This window comes from Equus quagga, chromosome 6, assembly GCF_021613505.1.
Source record: "Equus quagga isolate Etosha38 chromosome 6, UCLA_HA_Equagga_1.0, whole genome shotgun sequence".
Lineage (NCBI taxonomy): Eukaryota > Metazoa > Chordata > Mammalia > Perissodactyla > Equidae > Equus > Equus quagga.
The window spans coordinates 83,876,654-83,896,652 of record NC_060272.1 but is presented as its reverse complement, the minus strand read 5'-3'; the positions used below and the strand labels follow the sequence as shown (position 1 = coordinate 83,896,652).

At 46.1% G+C, this 19,999-nt stretch overlaps 1 protein-coding gene across 1 annotated transcript in view; it reads right to left on the bottom strand.

Moving 5' to 3' along the window:
* The window catches only part of HSD17B3 (hydroxysteroid 17-beta dehydrogenase 3), a 39,658-nt gene extending 30,742 nt beyond the window's left edge, over positions 1 to 8,916 (bottom strand). Inside the window, exons 1-2 of the mRNA XM_046663878.1 lie at positions 8,763 to 8,916; positions 6,576 to 6,622 (exon numbers count right to left, since the gene is read on the bottom strand). Of these exons, the coding sequence (XP_046519834.1) occupies positions 6,576 to 6,622; positions 8,763 to 8,916 (201 nt within the window). The remainder of the gene's footprint in view (positions 1 to 6,575; positions 6,623 to 8,762) is intronic.
* Between the last annotated feature and the right edge of the window lie 11,083 nt (positions 8,917 to 19,999).

Sequence of the window (19,999 nt, the reverse complement as noted above, 5' to 3'; positions counted from 1 at the left end):
CACGATCCCCTGGGGCTAGAGAGAGCAGGGCTGTTGTCACCGGGCTGAACGGGCTGCGAACACAGTTACCAGAACTGGAGGGAGCAGCTGTGTGGACAGTCACCCAAAAGTGGCCACCTTCAGCAGAGGGACACAGCCAGCCCAACATGATCCACAGGGAGACACCAGGAAAGTAACCCCACTTCACTCTCCTCTTTCCTTCTTATCTGTTGCTAGTGTCCTCACTGGCCAAACCAAGCCGAGACCAGAGGTCAAGCGAGCCCCTTGGGGCAGGGCAGCCTCCTGGGGCACTGAGTAGGGCGGAGAAGGGCAGAGAGTGGGTCTGCAGGGCCATTTTGGTGAGTTATTCAGCTTTGCCGGGTTTCTCCCATGTATATGTGTTACTAAATTTGTTTGATTTTCTCCTGTTATTCTGACTCATGTCAATTTAAATCTTAGACCAGCCAGAGGGACCTAGCGGGTAGAGGATTAGGTCTTCCTCCCCTACAGTGCTGAAAAACTTGGTTAATTTACCAAAAATCATTGAATTGTACAGTTAAAACAGGTGAATTTTATGGTATGTGAATTATATTTCAAGAAGCTGTTTAACATAAAAAACTGACATGCATATCAAATTATGTACGATGATATATCTTAAAGCAAATTATTCACTCTAATAGTTGATCTTTAGCCATAAAATATGATAACAAGTCCCACCCCTGGCCTGGAATCTTTACAGTGAGGTTTCACTTTATGAAAAGATGATCAATCAATATCCAGACATATAAAAAGAGATCGTGAAGGTGACACTCTGCATCTGTTGTAAATAGTCGATTTCCTAGTGTATTTAAACATGACACTCAAGGTTATTTACAGACAGTTTGTTTGGAATACAGTTCTGGTTTAAAGGACAATAAGCCACAAGAAAATCTCTCAGGACGTTCATGCTGAATTTGACTGGCCCCGGGTAAAGCTGGGTTTGGGCCAGCCTGGGCAAAGGAGGGGAAGGGGGAAGCAGGTTTCCCAGGAGAAACGTATCTCCAGCTGTGCCCGCCTCACGCTTTCCTCCGAAAAAGAACCACCGCAGAAAAATGAAAGCAAGGAGAGTGACCACTCAAGTGAACTATGGCCGCTGGTCAGTGACAACACGTCAGTGTAGGTTCCTTGACTGTGACAGGTGCACTGCCCCGGGGCAGGAGGACAAGTAGGGGAGGCTGTGAATGGGGGGGCAGGGGGCGTATGGGAAATCCCTGTACCTTCTGCTCAATTTTGTGGTCAACCTAAAACTGTTCTGAAAAATAAAGTCTATTTAAAAATAAATAGATAAAAAATAAAAGTCCAAGGACTGTCCCATTTCAAGGCTGATGCTGCCAATGATATCCTGAAGTCTCCTCTCTCTTTCTCTCCATGGAAAATTCCCCACCCCCACCTGCATCCCTCATTTTGAGTCTTGGAATCATCAAAAGGCGGGCTGAAAAATTAAGCACCTTTGTCTCACAATTCACTCCATCAGCCTCCTAAAGGAGAGATTGTCTATTAAATGGAAAACAATTTGCATTTTCAGCACAAAGGATGCTCTCTGCCTGGTGGGCTTCCAGCCTCTCCTGAATTGTGCCACTACTCTCAAGAGCCACAGACAATTTAAAGATTCCATGTGAATTGGTCTGGGCCGGGAAGGGGGCGCGGAGAAAGAACACTTGGTTGTCTGGGCTGGCATTGTTCCCTTTGTCCACTTGAGCAGGGCTCAATCTTACTTCCAGAATGTCCAGGCTGACAGGCTCCATACAGGGGCTTTGCTGCCCCCCTTTTCAGGGGGTTAAGCCACAGAAGCACTCCCTTTCCTAGAATTCACTGCGGGGCACCGTCCTCAAGAAGAATGGCTGCAGCTGTGATGAATGGGCCGCGTTTCCCTGCTACTGGATGTCAGAGCCTGGGTCAAGGAAGGTGCTTGTTGCTGCTAATCTATAACAGGTGGTGGGAACGCAAGGCAAACAGGGCTTCCTCTATGTGGCAGCAAAGAAAAGAAAGGGCTTGCGTTCAGGTGCCAAGGGAGTGGAAATAGTGAGAAAGACAGGGTGGAGCAGCAGCTTCAGAGGTGCAGAGGCGCAGGCCCACTCTCGTCCTTCCTCCCCCGGCCTATCCCTCCCCACAAGTTTTTCCCACCTTCTTCCAGCGATGCTTGAAATTCCTTTAACAGGAGGCAAAGCCTCTCTTGCCACTCTAAATATAAATACAGACTAGGTTAAAATGAAATATAGAATAGGCTTCCAGAAAGTACTTTTCCCTATTCTTACCATGAATTGCAATTAAAATGTGCAACCTGGCCATAATACATAAAATAAGCATAAGAAGACTCCAAAAGATAGTGAGAGGAAGATCAGCTAAGGGCCTCAGGACCTGAAGAACAGCACAAGGGTGAGGTTCCTGGGTTTTCTTTCTGCCTCATATATCCCAGACTTATTGCTGGAGAAGCTGGCAATTCAGAAACACCAACAGGTGCAGACATACAATGAATGCCCCAGCAAATGTCTGCTCTCTCTAACCAAAGGACCAGAAAAGGGGCAGCCTAGCAAGGCAGAAAATTTTGGGCAATAACTGCTTTACTCCTGGCAAACAACTCAAAAAAATCTTTGATCCCACAGCACCCCCACCCACAAAGACTGATTGGAGAGCTGAGGTTTCCACCCTGGCGAGGCTGCTGTAACAAGGGCCCTAACCCCTGCCAGGCTGGCATCAGAGAAGGCCGAGCAGGGAGCTGGGACTTTCATCCCTGCCACCATCCCACCTTAGCAGAGACTTGAACTTTCACTTCCACCTGTCAGTACCAAGGCACCCCCTCCCCGCCATCTCCTCTCCCTCCCCTGGGATAATAAGAGAAGAGGCCTAGAGGAGAGCCAGGACTTTCACCACCACCCCAGCAGTAGGGAGGCCGCCTCTTCCAAGTGCCATTGGAGGCCTTGTGGGGACCAGTAAGGAGGCACCCTTGCCCCTCCCATCCAGAGTGGCCCAGTGGGGAGCCAGAAGTCCCACTCCTACCCAGCAGTAGCAAGTAGGCAACACCCGGCAGGGAAGGCCAAGTAGAAAACCTGGGCTTCTCCTTCACCTGGTAGGAACAAGTCAGCACCCTCTCCTCCCCCACCGACACAAAATAGACCTAAAACAAGATTTAAGTAAGATCCGGAGTCTCATAAAACCAAAAATATTAAGATTCAATCAAAAACCATTCATCACACCAAGAACCAGGAAGTACTCAATTTGAGTAAGAGTAACACAATCAACAGAGGCCAACACTGAGATGACACAGATACTAGAATCATCTGGCCAGGACTTTAAAGCAGCCATCATAAAAATGCTTCAATGGGCAATTACAAACACAAATAAAACAAATGGAAAAATAGAAAGTTTCAGCAAAGAAACAGAAAATATAAAGAACCAAATGGAAATTTTAGAACCGAAAAATACAATACATGAAATTAAAAACTCGATGATGGGCTCAGTAGCAGAATGGAGTGGACCAAGGAAAGAATCAGTGAACTTAAATATAAAACAATAGAAATTACTCAATCTAACCAACAGAAAGAAAGTACGTGGGAAAAAATGAACACCATCTCAGAGACCTGCTGGACTCGAAGAAAGATCTAACATGCGTGTCATTGGAACCCCAGAAGGAGAGAAGAGTGCTGGGCAGAAAAAGTATTTGAAGAAATAAAGAAACGTTTCCAAATTTGGGAAAAGACATAAACCTACAGACGCAAGAGGCTGAGTGAAACTTGAACAAGATGACCCGAAGAAATCCACACCACGGTGTTTCTAGCTAAACTTCTGAAAACTAAAGACGAAGGAAAAAGTCTTGAAAGCAGTGAGAGCGAACACGTCACCTCTGCGGAAAGACTCTTGGAATGACGTCAGATCATCAGAAACCATGCAGGCCAGAAGGGAGGGCACAGTGTTTCAAGTGCTGGAAGAAAGGGACCCTCAACCGCCAAGCCTATATCCAGCAGAGCAGTTCATCCTACAGGAATGCAGGGGAAGGCGAGACATTCTCTGATGAAGGAAAACAAAGAGAATTTCTCACCAGCAGACCTACCCTAAAAGAACAGCTAAAGGAAGCTCTCCAAATAGAAAGAAAATAACAAAAGAAAGAATCTTGGAACATCAGGGAAGAAGAAAGAACAAGGGAAGAAGTAAAACTATGGGTAAGTACAATCCATTTTCCTTCCTGAAAAAGAACCACAAAACGTGAGAAAGCGAGCACAGTTTAAACATCCAATAATAACAGCGGCCTCTTGGGGAGCTTACTCTCCGCAAAGCATTTTGCCTGCCTCATCCCATTAACCTTTACAAAAGGCCACATTATCATCGCCTCCAGTTTATGGATGTGGGAATTCTGCAGCGAGCGTCAGAGGCAGGGTTTGAACACATGGACGTCTGCTCAACTCTCCACCTCGAGCTCTTAACCGTTCCGGCCCGCGGCACCCCAAGCTCGGCACGGCTCTCCATGGAGCAGCAGCCAGCAGGGGACAGGAACGGGCCTCCGGAAGGGAGAAGAGCCTGCGAGAAGGAGGGCTAGGGAGCCCGAAAACCGTTCAACACTGCCTCAGAAAAGAGCAAACGGAAATGAGGAGAAAGATTCTACAAGGAGGAGAGCAAAGCAAGAACTAGTAGAGGACAGAAGCAGAACTGAGCGCCCGAAGGCTCTTGGGAGGCATCTTTTGTGCCAGGAAAGACCCAGAAGCCCAGACAGGATGTGTAACTGGTCCAGAATCTCCAGACAGTGAGCGTCAGGGTGAGGACTGGAACCCACAGCTCCTGAACCCCAGGCCGTTGCTTTTGAAAACAGTAAAGAAACAAACGGCTAAGGAGAGTTTCCACATGGGTCTCCTCTAAGTAAAAAGTGTCTGAGTCTTAAGATCCCAAGGGGAGCTCAAGTACGTCAGGCCAGTGTGAATCTGAGGCGAGAATCTGGAAAATCGTAAAGAAAGAACCTGAATTTCTCGGCAATCCAGAGAACTGCGAGGTAAGGCCACGGATCTTTTGGATGAGGGATCGGGCCCTTTCCAGAAACCTGCTCTAAGGAGAAATAATTACATAAACGGTGGTATCGTTCTAACGCAAATAGCTCAAAAAGCTTTCCCTCCGATTTTTGGGAATGGAAGACACAGGCTTTGGACAATGTTGCTGAGTGGTCCCCCCGCCCCCTCAACTCTGACCACGGGTCTCGTGAGCGCTGGGCACTACCGACCGTGAGAAAGCTGCTGGACTCCGATGAGGATGAGAGCCAAGAAGAGCTCTTTAGCTCAGGAGCACAGAGTTGAAGCAGAACGTCAGCACCAAAGAAATTTTCATCAGAGGATGGACAGTCGGGGCAGACCTGACTGACCAGCACGGGGAGCTTTTTGACTGGCACGGTTTAGGTTTGTTAACATCCCAAAAGTTTCTGTCAAGTGCCTCCGATGTGCACTGCACTGTCCACTTGACAGGATGGTTGGGCATCTGTCATGCTGCAGGCCTTCGGGACGGGAACACACACAGGCTCCACACTGCTGTTGAATGTAGTTTTCATAATGGAAGTGCTTTTCACTATATTTTTAAGGTGGTATTGATTTTTTAAGAGCCATCCTCTCATAATTTCTAGGATTCTCTTTATTTCTCCTATTGCATTTTGCATGGTTCTAGAGGTCAGTGTGATAGGCATGAAGAAGAAATAAAACATATAAAAACTCCAAGAAACAATATTTCATTAATGAAAATGGGAAATAAGTGATGCTAATAATAATAGCATACAAAACTACATAGGCTATAAATGCATTTTTTAAAGAGTGTAACTTCCCATCTATCTACCTATCTATCTGCAGAGCAACAGGAAGCCCGGAAGGAAATGTTCAAAACACTAGTTATATTCCGGTGACTCTCAGCCCTTTCAGATCTTCTCTTTTTACACTATTTTGTAATGCCCATTAGTCTTCTTGAAATAAAGTCATAGATAATATGCCCTGCCTACACAAATAATTTTTGAAAAATCAATATATGCCCCAACTATAATGTAAAAGATAAATAAAAGGAAAGTAGTTTATAAACTTGTTTAAAATTGTGTTTAAGTGTATAAACGCCTGTGGTACAATCACACTAGAAAATAACGATGCCCCATCAATTCGTAAAACGACTCCTAAGGGGAGATACCCCAACTGAACGTCATTGTTTTGTTTTGTTTGTTTAAAAAGGTGTCCAGGAGCCGGGCCCTTGGCGTAGTTGTTAAGTTCGGCGTGCTCCACTTCTGCGACCCCTGTTCATGGGTTCAGATCCCCGAGTGTGGACCTACACCATTCATCAGCCATGCCGTGGCAGCAACCCACGCATAAAACAAAGGAAAATGGGCACAGATGGTAGCTCAGGGCGGATCTTCCTCGCCAAAAAAAAAAAAAACAGGTATCCTGAGGATGACATTATTATTTCTAAATTTCCTTTTTTATAGAAAATATTCTTTGCCTAAATGAATGCCTTTTGCTTTTATAATCAGAAAACGAGTGTTTGGGTGGGTGTCATGTGACTCTGATGTGTTCAGTACAAGGGGAGGGGTCTCCAAGAGCACGCCTTACCTCGAATGAATAAGCCTTCCCAATCCCAGCTCCTGCTCCAGTGATCACTGCAAAAGGCAGAAACGGTTTCAAAGGAGAGAATTAATCTTTCAAGTGCCCTTTCTCGCTGACTACGTTTTCTCGCCGGCCTACTCTGTAGGACTCTCCATGTCCCAGAGCAGCGCCCTTCTGCTCTCCAGCCCTGCTCGGCTCAGCCGTGAAGTCTCCAGCCTTGACTCCCCTCACCACACGTTCAGAATGAAGCTATTTTTCTTTTCTTTTTGTTTTTTTTTTTGAGGCATCGGTAAGGCCGTGGAAAACATGCTCCAAAATGAGGCAAAGAACTTCAGCCAGAGAACGTTTCTTCAGACCCCACAAGGAGCTAGGCGTTTCTAAGCCGTAATTCACGAGGAGCCAGCAGCGCACACTAGTATCTCTCCACCCACACAGCCACCTGTCACTGCAAGGACATTTCTTGGTTCCTCCTCCAAGCCGAGTTCTCCTGGTTTCCCATCCGCACCCCCACAGAAAGCAGCAATCAAAGCCCAAGGAAGATAGGGAACCCAACAAAGACAGAAACACAGAAATGCAGGGGCCTGAAGACTTTGTGCTCAATAGGTCTATTGATGAATGTGGAACACTCAGACCGGCCTTCTAGTCCTTTTATAGCCAATCTTACATATATATTTATTTAATGACTGAGCTCCAGGATAAGCCTTATTCACACAAATGTCACAATTTCAAAACGCACTGCAATTCAGCGTATACATGTGTCCCGTTTACCTTTGCACCAATTGAAGGGGACGCTTTCCAGAAGTGTGAACAAGAGATACGTGTGCATTTAGCTCACTTCGGAGCGGGAGCAAGCCAAGCTGTGCAAGCTTCAAGCAGCACACTGGCAAAAGCACCCTCATTTTAATCCTTCTTAATGATTTTGTCTGTTTATTTGGGTAATTCTCAGTGAATCTGTGCATATTGCTTGTTCCTCTTTATACCTGACTTTGGAGCCACAAGTCTAAACAGATGCACCAGTGACATAATTAGGAAATCAACTACAGAGCTCTGGGGAGTTGAAAATTCTGGTCTCTAGTAGCTGGATTTTCTTCTTGTCCCCTGCACTTGAAATAGATCACCTCCCTGAGATCTGCCATCGCCCAAGACACTTTACTCTTGCAGGTGACATTGAGCCTATTCAATATTGACTCAGAAGACAGCTGAAGATTACGTTTTTCCATTTGAGTCAACAAGTACTCTAGTATCTGGCGCCCTGTGAGCTTCTTTTGGAATGCGTGTCCTTAGAAGGGTTTTGCCCTACTCTGGTGGATGCCGCATAACATTTGGGATGTCGCATACTAAAAAATTATTCCTTGCTTATCTGAAATTCAAATTTAACTGAGTATCCCATATTTTATCTGGCAGCCCTGTAAGGTTGTTCACCATCTCCCCTATTTAACCTGGTGTGGTATTTCTAAAGCTGTTTAAATTCTTTTTTTTCTGTTTTCTGTCGTTGGATTTCTTGGTGCCTAACTTGGAAATGTAACTTTAGCACGTGAGCCAAGGAGATGCTGAAACCGTAGCCTTATGCCATTCACCTTAAACCCAGCCATGGGGCTGAAATTCCAAGTGGTGGTTCCAGGAGACAGAGTCCACTGGGAGGCAGCAATTAACCCACCATACTTGGAACAGAAACCAGACCCAGCTTCCATATCTAACCATCTTGAAAACGCATCTCCATGGAGATCTTTTGCCTTGATTTTGCAATACCTTCACTTCATGAAAGGGCTTGAAGCAATTTTTTTTAATAAAGTGAATTAAAATTATTCAGATTTCAGAATTTTGAAACACCCTTTGGTAAAACAGAAACACTCTAGGCTTTTGAAAATCTGAAGAAGAGGATGCAGAAACTTCTGCAGCATTTATTATTTGTGTCATCAGAGACCACAAAGAAGAAAGCCCAGCTAGTGAGGATGAGAGGAGAAGCACTCAGGCAAGAACTGAGCACCATGCTGCCCGAGTCCCTCTCCTCAGGCCCCACATCTTGTTTTTCACTCCATTCTAATTTCACTCATGCTTTCCAGCCCCCCACGTTAAAATCACCCAAGGAATTACGTCCTTGTGCTCAAAGGGAAAAGGTGCGATATACCTTTTGAGACATAAATAATGATAAGCAGAAGCAACACAAAGCAAGAGATGAGAAGCTTTCTTTACCTGCCCACTGTCCCATTGACTTCAAGAAAGATCTCGGCAAAACCTTCCAGAAGCGCAGGAAAATACATTTGGAGAATCTCACGCACTTCACGAGGTACACTAGGCACACCAGCAGCCCTACAAAAATGAAGAACTGTTCCAGAACTTCCCCCATGATGGCAGCACTGCAGAGGCTGTCTCAGACCTGGCCTGGGCCACCACCGGCAGGCCTCCTTGCGCGCGGCTGTGCGGGGGCGAGCCAGTCACCTCCTGGAGTCGGCCACAGGGTGCCTTTCACTCCATTAAGTCATTTAAAGTAACTTCTTTACACAACCGTCTGATTCACAGCCTTTGAAATAGAGTGTTCTTTCTAATATCTTTCCAGCACTGTTGGGCTTTTGTGCCTGCAGGGGAGTTGGTGAAGAAGCCAAAGGTGGACAGGAAGAAAGATAAAGCCCAGACAAAGAAAAAGTGGCAGCCCAGGGTTCTCTCCCTGAATTTGGAAACTCAAAAGGATGCAAAATCCTGTAAGTTATTCATTTCTTTACTCAACAAATATTTATTGACCGCCTACCAGGTGACACGGCTGTTCCAGGCACTGGGAATATGTAATAGTCACAAGTAAATTTCTGCATCCTCTCCCCCAGATTTTCAAAAGCGCAGGGTGCTTCCATTTTGTTAGAGGGGATCTCAAAATTCTGAAACCCAAATAGCAAACAAGGGTCGCTGCAGCGGGGGAGCTGAGAGTCTGGTAGGGAGAGACAATGCCCAAATAAACGTCCGTGCCGTGGGGAAGTGCTGTGCAGCGACTTGTGAGAGTGACCAGTGAGCGGAGACTCGAGAGAGGGTGCTCAGGAAGGAGCTCTGTGAGGACTGGCACTCTGAGCCAAAATTTGAATGGAAAGAGGAGGCAGCCCTGCACAGATGAGGTCCCCCTCCCAGCTGAGGGAAGAGCTAGTTCGAATGCCCTGAGCTGAGAAAGAGCCACGTGCCTGCGGAATAAACAGCCCCACACAGTGAGGGACTGCTCTGCGCAGCACAAGCAAAGGAAAGAACGAGGTCGGGTGCAGGTGCGGGGAGGACCCAGATCCTCTTGGCGAGGAGTTTCAACTTTAGTCTGCGAGCAACAGGAAGCCACCGAAGCAGCTTAGACAAGGGAGCCCAATGTGTGTCTCAATATGCTCAATATGCGTCTCCTGGGTGGACCTGACCGATACACTCGTAAAACTGAAGTTGTATATCTATAACATGTGTGATCCAGCAATCGTGTGTGTGTGAGAGAGAGAGAGAGAGGAGCTTGCACATGTATGGCAAAGTACAAATACAAGAATATAGGTAGCAGTGTTCTTCAGCATAAAGGAAAACGGAAAACAAATCCGATTGTCTGTCAACAGGAGATAGATTGGCTGTGGGATCTGAGAGAAAGAGAGGAGTCAAGGAGATCTCCAAGGTTTTTAACTTGAACAATTGGAAGATAAGATGTGAAATTTCCTGAGAGAGGGAAGTCTCCAAGAGGAGCAGGTTTGACATTTGGAGAAAATATGAGAAACCAGCTTTAGACATATTGAGCTTGAGCTGGAGGTCTCAGGTAGTAAGTGGATATGCAAGACGGGATGACCAGCCTGGGTTGCCATTGAAGTTATACATTGGAGGGGGGTCCTCAGCATACAAAGAGTCCCCAAAGTGAAGAGATTGGGTGATGTCACCACATGGGTGATGGTGGATTGGAAAGAGAAGAGGGCCCAGGACTGAGCACTGTGCTGCTCTTCTTGGATGAGCACCGTAGTCTCCTCACTCCCTCTGCTTCGGCCATCCCCAACACTAAAAGGTCTTCCCTCAGCATCAGAGTGACCTCTAATGCAGACTCTTGGTCTCCCTTATCTAAGCTGCTTCGGTGGCTTCCTGTTGCTCGCAGACTAAAGTTGAAACTCCTCGCCAAGAGGATCTGGGTCCTCCCCGCACCTGCACCCGACCTCGTTCTTTCCTTTGCTTGTGCTGCGCAGAGCAGTCCCTCACTGTGTGGGGCTGTTTATTCCGCAGGCACGTGGCTCTTTCTCAGCTCAGGGCATTCGAACTAGCTCTTCCCTCAGCTGGGAGGGGGACCTCATCTGTGCAGGGCTGCCTCCTCTTTCCATTCAAATTTTGGCTCAGAGTGCCAGTCCTCACAGAGCTCCTTCCTGAGCACCCTCTCTCGAGTCTCCGCTCACTGGTCACTCTCACAAGTCGCTGCACAGCACTTCCCCACGGCACGGACGTTTATTTGGGCATTGTCTCTCCCTACCAGACTCTCAGCTCCCCCGCTGCAGCGACCCTTGTTTGCTATTTGGGTTTCAGAATTTTGAGATCCCCTCTAACAAAATGGAAGCACCCTGCGCTTTTGAAAATCTGGGGGAGAGGATGCAGAAATTTACTTGTGACTATTACATATTCCCAGTGCCTGGAACAGCCGTGTCACCTGGTAGGCGGTCAATAAATATTTGTTGAGTAAAGAAATGAATAACTTACAGGATTTTGCATCCTTTTGAGTTTCCAAATTCAGGGAGAGAACCCTGGGCTGCCACTTTTTCTTTGTCTGGGCTTTATCTTTCTTCCTGTCCACCTTTGGCTTCTTCACCAACTCCCCTGCAGGCACAAAAGCCCAACAGTGCTGGAAAGATATTAGAAAGAACACTCTATTTCAAAGGCTGTGAATCAGACGGTTGTGTAAAGAAGTTACTTTAAATGACTTAATGGAGTGAAAGGCACCCTGTGGCCGACTCCAGGAGGTGACTGGCTCGCCCCCGCACAGCCGCGCGCAAGGAGGCCTGCCGGTGGTGGCCCAGGCCAGGTCTGAGACAGCCTCTGCAGTGCTGCCATCATGGGGGAAGTTCTGGAACAGTTCTTCATTTTTGTAGGGCTGCTGGTGTGCCTAGTGTACCTCGTGAAGTGCGTGAGATTCTCCAAATGTATTTTCCTGCGCTTCTGGAAGGTTTTGCCGAGATCTTTCTTGAAGTCAATGGGACAGTGGGCAGGTAAAGAAAGCTTCTCATCTCTTGCTTTGTGTTGCTTCTGCTTATCATTATTTATGTCTCAAAAGGTATATCGCACCTTTTCCCTTTGAGCACAAGGACGTAATTCCTTGGGTGATTTTAACGTGGGGGGCTGGAAAGCATGAGTGAAATTAGAATGGAGTGAAAAACAAGATGTGGGGCCTGAGGAGAGGGACTCGGGCAGCATGGTGCTCAGTTCTTGCCTGAGTGCTTCTCCTCTCATCCTCACTAGCTGGGCTTTCTTCTTTGTGGTCTCTGATGACACAAATAATAAATGCTGCAGAAGTTTCTGCATCCTCTTCTTCAGATTTTCAAAAGCCTAGAGTGTTTCTGTTTTACCAAAGGGTGTTTCAAAATTCTGAAATCTGAATAATTTTAATTCACTTTATTAAAAAAAATTGCTTCAAGCCCTTTCATGAAGTGAAGGTATTGCAAAATCAAGGCAAAAGATCTCCATGGAGATGCGTTTTCAAGATGGTTAGATATGGAAGCTGGGTCTGGTTTCTGTTCCAAGTATGGTGGGTTAATTGCTGCCTCCCAGTGGACTCTGTCTCCTGGAACCACCACTTGGAATTTCAGCCCCATGGCTGGGTTTAAGGTGAATGGCATAAGGCTACGGTTTCAGCATCTCCTTGGCTCACGTGCTAAAGTTACATTTCCAAGTTAGGCACCAAGAAATCCAACGACAGAAAACAGAAAAAAAAGAATTTAAACAGCTTTAGAAATACCACACCAGGTTAAATAGGGGAGATGGTGAACAACCTTACAGGGCTGCCAGATAAAATATGGGATACTCAGTTAAATTTGAATTTCAGATAAGCAAGGAATAATTTTTTAGTATGCGACATCCCAAATGTTATGCGGCATCCACCAGAGTAGGGCAAAACCCTTCTAAGGACACGCATTCCAAAAGAAGCTCACAGGGCGCCAGATACTAGAGTACTTGTTGACTCAAATGGAAAAACGTAATCTTCAGCTGTCTTCTGAGTCAATATTGAATAGGCTCAATGTCACCTGCAAGAGTAAAGTGTCTTGGGCGATGGCAGATCTCAGGGAGGTGATCTATTTCAAGTGCAGGGGACAAGAAGAAAATCCAGCTACTAGAGACCAGAATTTTCAACTCCCCAGAGCTCTGTAGTTGATTTCCTAATTATGTCACTGGTGCATCTGTTTAGACTTGTGGCTCCAAAGTCAGGTATAAAGAGGAACAAGCAATATGCACAGATTCACTGAGAATTACCCAAATAAACAGACAAAATCATTAAGAAGGATTAAAATGAGGGTGCTTTTGCCAGTGTGCTGCTTGAAGCTTGCACAGCTTGGCTTGCTCCCGCTCCGAAGTGAGCTAAATGCACACGTATCTCTTGTTCACACTTCTGGAAAGCGTCCCCTTCAATTGGTGCAAAGGTAAACGGGACACATGTATACGCTGAATTGCAGTGCGTTTTGAAATTGTGACATTTGTGTGAATAAGGCTTATCCTGGAGCTCAGTCATTAAATAAATATATATGTAAGATTGGCTATAAAAGGACTAGAAGGCCGGTCTGAGTGTTCCACATTCATCAATAGACCTATTGAGCACAAAGTCTTCAGGCCCCTGCATTTCTGTGTTTCTGTCTTTGTTGGGTTCCCTATCTTCCTTGGGCTTTGATTGCTGCTTTCTGTGGGGGTGCGGATGGGAAACCAGGAGAACTCGGCTTGGAGGAGGAACCAAGAAATGTCCTTGCAGTGACAGGTGGCTGTGTGGGTGGAGAGATACTAGTGTGCGCTGCTGGCTCCTCGTGAATTACGGCTTAGAAACGCCTAGCTCCTTGTGGGGTCTGAAGAAACGTTCTCTGGCTGAAGTTCTTTGCCTCATTTTGGAGCATGTTTTCCACGGCCTTACCGATGCCTCAAAAAAAAAAACAAAAAGAAAAGAAAAATAGCTTCATTCTGAACGTGTGGTGAGGGGAGTCAAGGCTGGAGACTTCACGGCTGAGCCGAGCAGGGCTGGAGAGCAGAAGGGCGCTGCTCTGGGACATGGAGAGTCCTACAGAGTAGGCCGGCGAGAAAACGTAGTCAGCGAGAAAGGGCACTTGAAAGATTAATTCTCTCCTTTGAAACCGTTTCTGCCTTTTGCAGTGATCACTGGAGCAGGAGCTGGGATTGGGAAGGCTTATTCATTCGAGGTAAGGCGTGCTCTTGGAGACCCCTCCCCTTGTACTGAACACATCAGAGTCACATGACACCCACCCAAACACTCGTTTTCTGATTATAAAAGCAAAAGGCATTCATTTAGGCAAAGAATATTTTCTATAAAAAAGGAAATTTAGAAATAATAATGTCATCCTCAGGATACCTGTTTTTTTTTTTTTTGGCGAGGAAGATCCGCCCTGAGCTACCATCTGTGCCCATTTTCCTTTGTTTTATGCGTGGGTTGCTGCCACGGCATGGCTGATGAATGGTGTAGGTCCACACTCGGGGATCTGAACCCATGAACAGGGGTCGCAGAAGTGGAGCACGCCGAACTTAACAACTACGCCAAGGGCCCGGCTCCTGGACACCTTTTTAAACAAACAAAACAAAACAATGACGTTCAGTTGGGGTATCTCCCCTTAGGAGTCGTTTTACGAATTGATGGGGCATCGTTATTTTCTAGTGTGATTGTACCACAGGCGTTTATACACTTAAACACAATTTTAAACAAGTTTATAAACTACTTTCCTTTTATTTATCTTTTACATTATAGTTGGGGCATATATTGATTTTTCAAAAATTATTTGTGTAGGCAGGGCATATTATCTATGACTTTATTTCAAGAAGACTAATGGGCATTACAAAATAGTGTAAAAAGAGAAGATCTGAAAGGGCTGAGAGTCACCGGAATATAACTAGTGTTTTGAACATTTCCTTCCGGGCTTCCTGTTGCTCTGCAGATAGATAGGTAGATAGATGGGAAGTTACACTCTTTAAAAAATGCATTTATAGCCTATGTAGTTTTGTATGCTATTATTATTAGCATCACTTATTTCCCATTTTCATTAATGAAATATTGTTTCTTGGAGTTTTTATATGTTTTATTTCTTCTTCATGCCTATCACACTGACCTCTAGAACCATGCAAAATGCAATAGGAGAAATAAAGAGAATCCTAGAAATTATGAGAGGATGGCTCTTAAAAAATCAATACCACCTTAAAAATATAGTGAAAAGCACTTCCATTATGAAAACTACATTCAACAGCAGTGTGGAGCCTGTGTGTGTTCCCGTCCCGAAGGCCTGCAGCATGACAGATGCCCAACCATCCTGTCAAGTGGACAGTGCAGTGCACATCGGAGGCACTTGACAGAAACTTTTGGGATGTTAACAAACCTAAACCGTGCCAGTCAAAAAGCTCCCCGTGCTGGTCAGTCAGGTCTGCCCCGACTGTCCATCCTCTGATGAAAATTTCTTTGGTGCTGACGTTCTGCTTCAACTCTGTGCTCCTGAGCTAAAGAGCTCTTCTTGGCTCTCATCCTCATCGGAGTCCAGCAGCTTTCTCACGGTCGGTAGTGCCCAGCGCTCACGAGACCCGTGGTCAGAGTTGAGGGGGCGGGGGGACCACTCAGCAACATTGTCCAAAGCCTGTGTCTTCCATTCCCAAAAATCGGAGGGAAAGCTTTTTGAGCTATTTGCGTTAGAACGATACCACCGTTTATGTAATTATTTCTCCTTAGAGCAGGTTTCTGGAAAGGGCCCGATCCCTCATCCAAAAGATCCGTGGCCTTACCTCGCAGTTCTCTGGATTGCCGAGAAATTCAGGTTCTTTCTTTACGATTTTCCAGATTCTCGCCTCAGATTCACACTGGCCTGACGTACTTGAGCTCCCCTTGGGATCTTAAGACTCAGACACTTTTTACTTAGAGGAGACCCATGTGGAAACTCTCCTTAGCCGTTTGTTTCTTTACTGTTTTCAAAAGCAACGGCCTGGGGTTCAGGAGCTGTGGGTTCCAGTCCTCACCCTGACGCTCACTGTCTGGAGATTCTGGACCAGTTACACATCCTGTCTGGGCTTCTGGGTCTTTCCTGGCACAAAAGATGCCTCCCAAGAGCCTTCGGGCGCTCAGTTCTGCTTCTGTCCTCTACTAGTTCTTGCTTTGCTCTCCTCCTTGTAGAATCTTTCTCCTCATTTCCGTTTGCTCTTTTCTGAGGCAGTGTTGAACGGTTTTCGGGCTCCCTAGCCCTCCTTCTCGCAGGCTCTTCTCCCTTCCGGAGGCCCGTTCCTGTCCCCTGCTGGCTGCTGCTCCATGGAGAGCCGTGCCGAGCTTGGGGTGCCGCGGGCCGGAACGGTTAAGAGCTCGAGGTGGAGAGTTGAGCAGACGTCCATGTGTTCAAACCCTGCCTCTGACGCTCGCTGCAGAATTCCCACATCCATAAACTGGAGGCGATGATAATGTGGCCTTTTGTAAAGGTTAATGGGATGAGGCAGGCAAAATGCTTTGCGGAGAGTAAGCTCCCCAAGAGGCCGCTGTTATTATTGGATGTTTAAACTGTGCTCGCTTTCTCACGTTTTGTGGTTCTTTTTCAGGAAGGAAAATGGATTGTACTTACCCATAGTTTTACTTCTTCCCTTGTTCTTTCTTCTTCCCTGATGTTCCAAGATTCTTTCTTTTGTTATTTTCTTTCTATTTGGAGAGCTTCCTTTAGCTGTTCTTTTAGGGTAGGTCTGCTGGTGAGAAATTCTCTTTGTTTTCCTTCATCAGAGAATGTCTCGCCTTCCCCTGCATTCCTGTAGGATGAACTGCTCTGCTGGATATAGGCTTGGCGGTTGAGGGTCCCTTTCTTCCAGCACTTGAAACACTGTGCCCTCCCTTCTGGCCTGCATGGTTTCTGATGATCTGACGTCATTCCAAGAGTCTTTCCGCAGAGGTGACGTGTTCGCTCTCACTGCTTTCAAGACTTTTTCCTTCGTCTTTAGTTTTCAGAAGTTTAGCTAGAAACACCGTGGTGTGGATTTCTTCGGGTCATCTTGTTCAAGTTTCACTCAGCCTCTTGCGTCTGTAGGTTTATGTCTTTTCCCAAATTTGGAAACGTTTCTTTATTTCTTCAAATACTTTTTCTGCCCAGCACTCTTCTCTCCTTCTGGGGTTCCAATGACACGCATGTTAGATCTTTCTTCGAGTCCAGCGGGTCTCTGAGGTGGTGTCCAGAGCAGTTGGCTCATGGACTAAAAGTATAAGGCCTCAGATTAGAGAGATGAATTAATTTAGTTAACTGCCATGCGCCGTGTTTGGTGGTGGCAGGAGCTGTGCAAGGAAATGGTGAACAGCACTCAGTACTAAAATTCACAAAGTAACAGCTCCTCTTACCTCTGTAGGGGTGGGGAGAATGGGGACCAGCAGAACTCATAACAGCTGGGGGCACTTTGAAAAGACACATCAGGTCAGGTACAGCTTAGCCCGCATATGGGCCCAAAGGGGGTTTCAGATTCAGGACATAACGTCAAGGACAAAGGTCAAGGACGATTTGGGTTAAAGGCATGGGCAGAAAATTAAATACAGAGGACATACAAGTAGCACGCAAATGTGTGAAATAATATTTAACTTCATATATTATTAGAAATGCAAATTAAATTAATAAAATACTATGCACACATAAATTAGTAAACAGAACTTCAAGCTGTTACGCATCCTCATGAGGATGTGATGAAACTGAGACTCTTCTCCATCTCTTAGTGGTAGTAGATTAAACTGGCAAAACTTTTTTGAAATGTACTATATACAAAGCAGATTAGTGGTTGCCTGGGCTGGGTGTAGGAATGGAAATTGACTACAAAGCGAATAAGGGATCTTTTTGGGGTGATAGAGACATTCTAAGACTGGATTGTGGTGATGGTTACACAACTCTATAATTTACAAAAAAAAATCATTAAATCATACACTAACAATTGGTGAATTTTACAGTATTTAAATAATACCTCAATAAATCTGTTTTTTAAAATTGGCAGAGCTAGGATGTAAACCATCTGATTCCAGAAGCTGCCATCACACAAGTGTTGCCTCCCCGTACCATCACAGCAGGAGAAAATATCACAGTTGGAAAATGCCAGTGATCTAGATGTCAGCAATCTCGTCAATTGGTTTCCTAGATAAAATACGCAAGTACTGGACCATCCCATTTAAAACTATATACATAGTAACACTATCCACCTCCTGCTCTTCAAACCAGTACCCCAAGTTTGAGACGAGAACACATGAGCAACTCAGTCTAGAGGAATTATCCCAAACAAAAGTCCCCAAACCACTGGGGAGTTTCTGAAAAAAGGAATGGCCACCCCCAAGTAATTTTCAGTATCCCCAAAAAGCCAAATTTTCAGAATATTTTCCATCGCAAAGCCTCAGGGATGAGAGAGAACATAGAGTGGAGTCTGGGGAAGTACCAGAGTTGGAGCTTGCATTGTTCTCCCTGGGGTCAGGAAACCTGACTTGCCCAGCGTCATTGTGTGATGATATCCATGGAGTATTCCAACCAGGGAGGCTCGGCCAAGCCTCAGCGTTCAGAGTTTATTGGGGTTCCATCGCATAGGCATGACTGATTGCCCATGGGGCTGATCTCAGTCTCTGGCCCCTGCAGGCATCACCCACAGCCCCCACCCTAAACCATATTATTAGTCTTTCTGGTGTGGCCAGCCCCAACTTGGGTATAGCCAGCCCCCATCCTAAATCACACTGTTAGGCTATCCAGTAAAATCCTAAGTCCCCAGGCAAACGACATTTCTTTCAGGCTTAACATTCCAAGAGTTTAGGATTCTCTCTCAGAAGCCAAGGGCAAAGGCTGGACATCTTTTCGGGTAAGGTTAAATTCTTGACTGCACAGACTGCCTCTTCTAGACAAACTCTCTGAGTCACTGTGCTGGGTGCCTGGCAGGGTGGTCGCCTCTGGTCCTGTCTGCTTTCCTCTCCCCAGCATGGGACCTCTGCCCTACAATCAAGTTGGGGCAAGGACGATTGGGAACCCAGTGTTCTTGGCCTCCTGCACCTGGGGTAGGGCCTCCATCCATGGGCTTGGTAGAGGGGGCCCTGTCCCTCAGCCACACTCACCAGGAGCTGAGCCTCTCCCACTTGGAGATGAGAAACACTGGCGGCCTGCCCCTGCAAGTCAGATCCGGTGACCCTTGATTGGGAGCTGAGAAGAGCTCCCAACGCGCTGGGGACGGAGCTTCCATCAGGCTGAGGAGGGGAGAGGAACTGGGTCAAGGCTTAAACGCCACAGGCTCTCACTGTTCTTACCCAGCTTTATCAGGTTTTCTTGAATCAATGTTTCTTCATTTGCTACATCTCCTCAGATGATTTCCAGAGAGCTTAAATGGTCGTTTCTTGAGAGCTTCCTCTAGTTTTGCTTGTTTCACTGGAGAGTGGGTCCACAGAGCTCCTCATGTGGCCATCCCACCTCTGCACAGACTTCTAACATCATGCTCCAGGGAAGCAGTCACAGAACTTGAAGAACAGGTGCCGTGCTGTGACTCGAGCGGGGATCCACATCTCTGTTTGATCTTTGAACAGGGAGGCTACGGCAGTGAAGCCGAACTGCCCTGCCCCATGGCCTCCCTCTCTGGCCCTCTGGCTGCAGACGGCTGACCACCTCTGCCTGGAGCGTGCCCCTGGGCTCCTCCGCACCCATTCAGTCAGCAAAGCTCCACTGGTACTAAGGCCAAAAACGAAACAATTTCCTGAGAAAACATATTAATCTGGAATTTTCTCTCTCCCTCTACAGCAGTAATCCTTACTTCTTTCAGTGCCATGGGCCCCAACTACGGCCTCCTCCTCCATAATGTTTTTAAATGCATAAAATAAAATACATAAAAGTATAAAGGAAACCAATTACCAAAAAAATTCTCACAATATTTTCTGAATATGATGGACTAAAAGTAAGCTTCTTTATGAATATAACTAATATTCATAACATATTCTAATATATTATATAATAATAATAATATATAATACTATATTCTAATATAAATAACAAGAACTAGCGGAGGCTCTGATAACTACCAGAAGACTAAAAGTATGGTCTGAACCAAGAGCCTTCTCAGATCGCCCGGGTTAAAACGCAGATTTGGTTCAGTGTGCACAGCTCAATCCTCCGCATTTCTGACAAGCCCCCACGGAACACTGATGTTCTGATCCAGGAACCAGACACAGCTCTGAGGCTTCTCGGAGGAGACTCTAACCTGGAGTGGAGATGGGAGTCAGAAGCCACACAGATGGCATC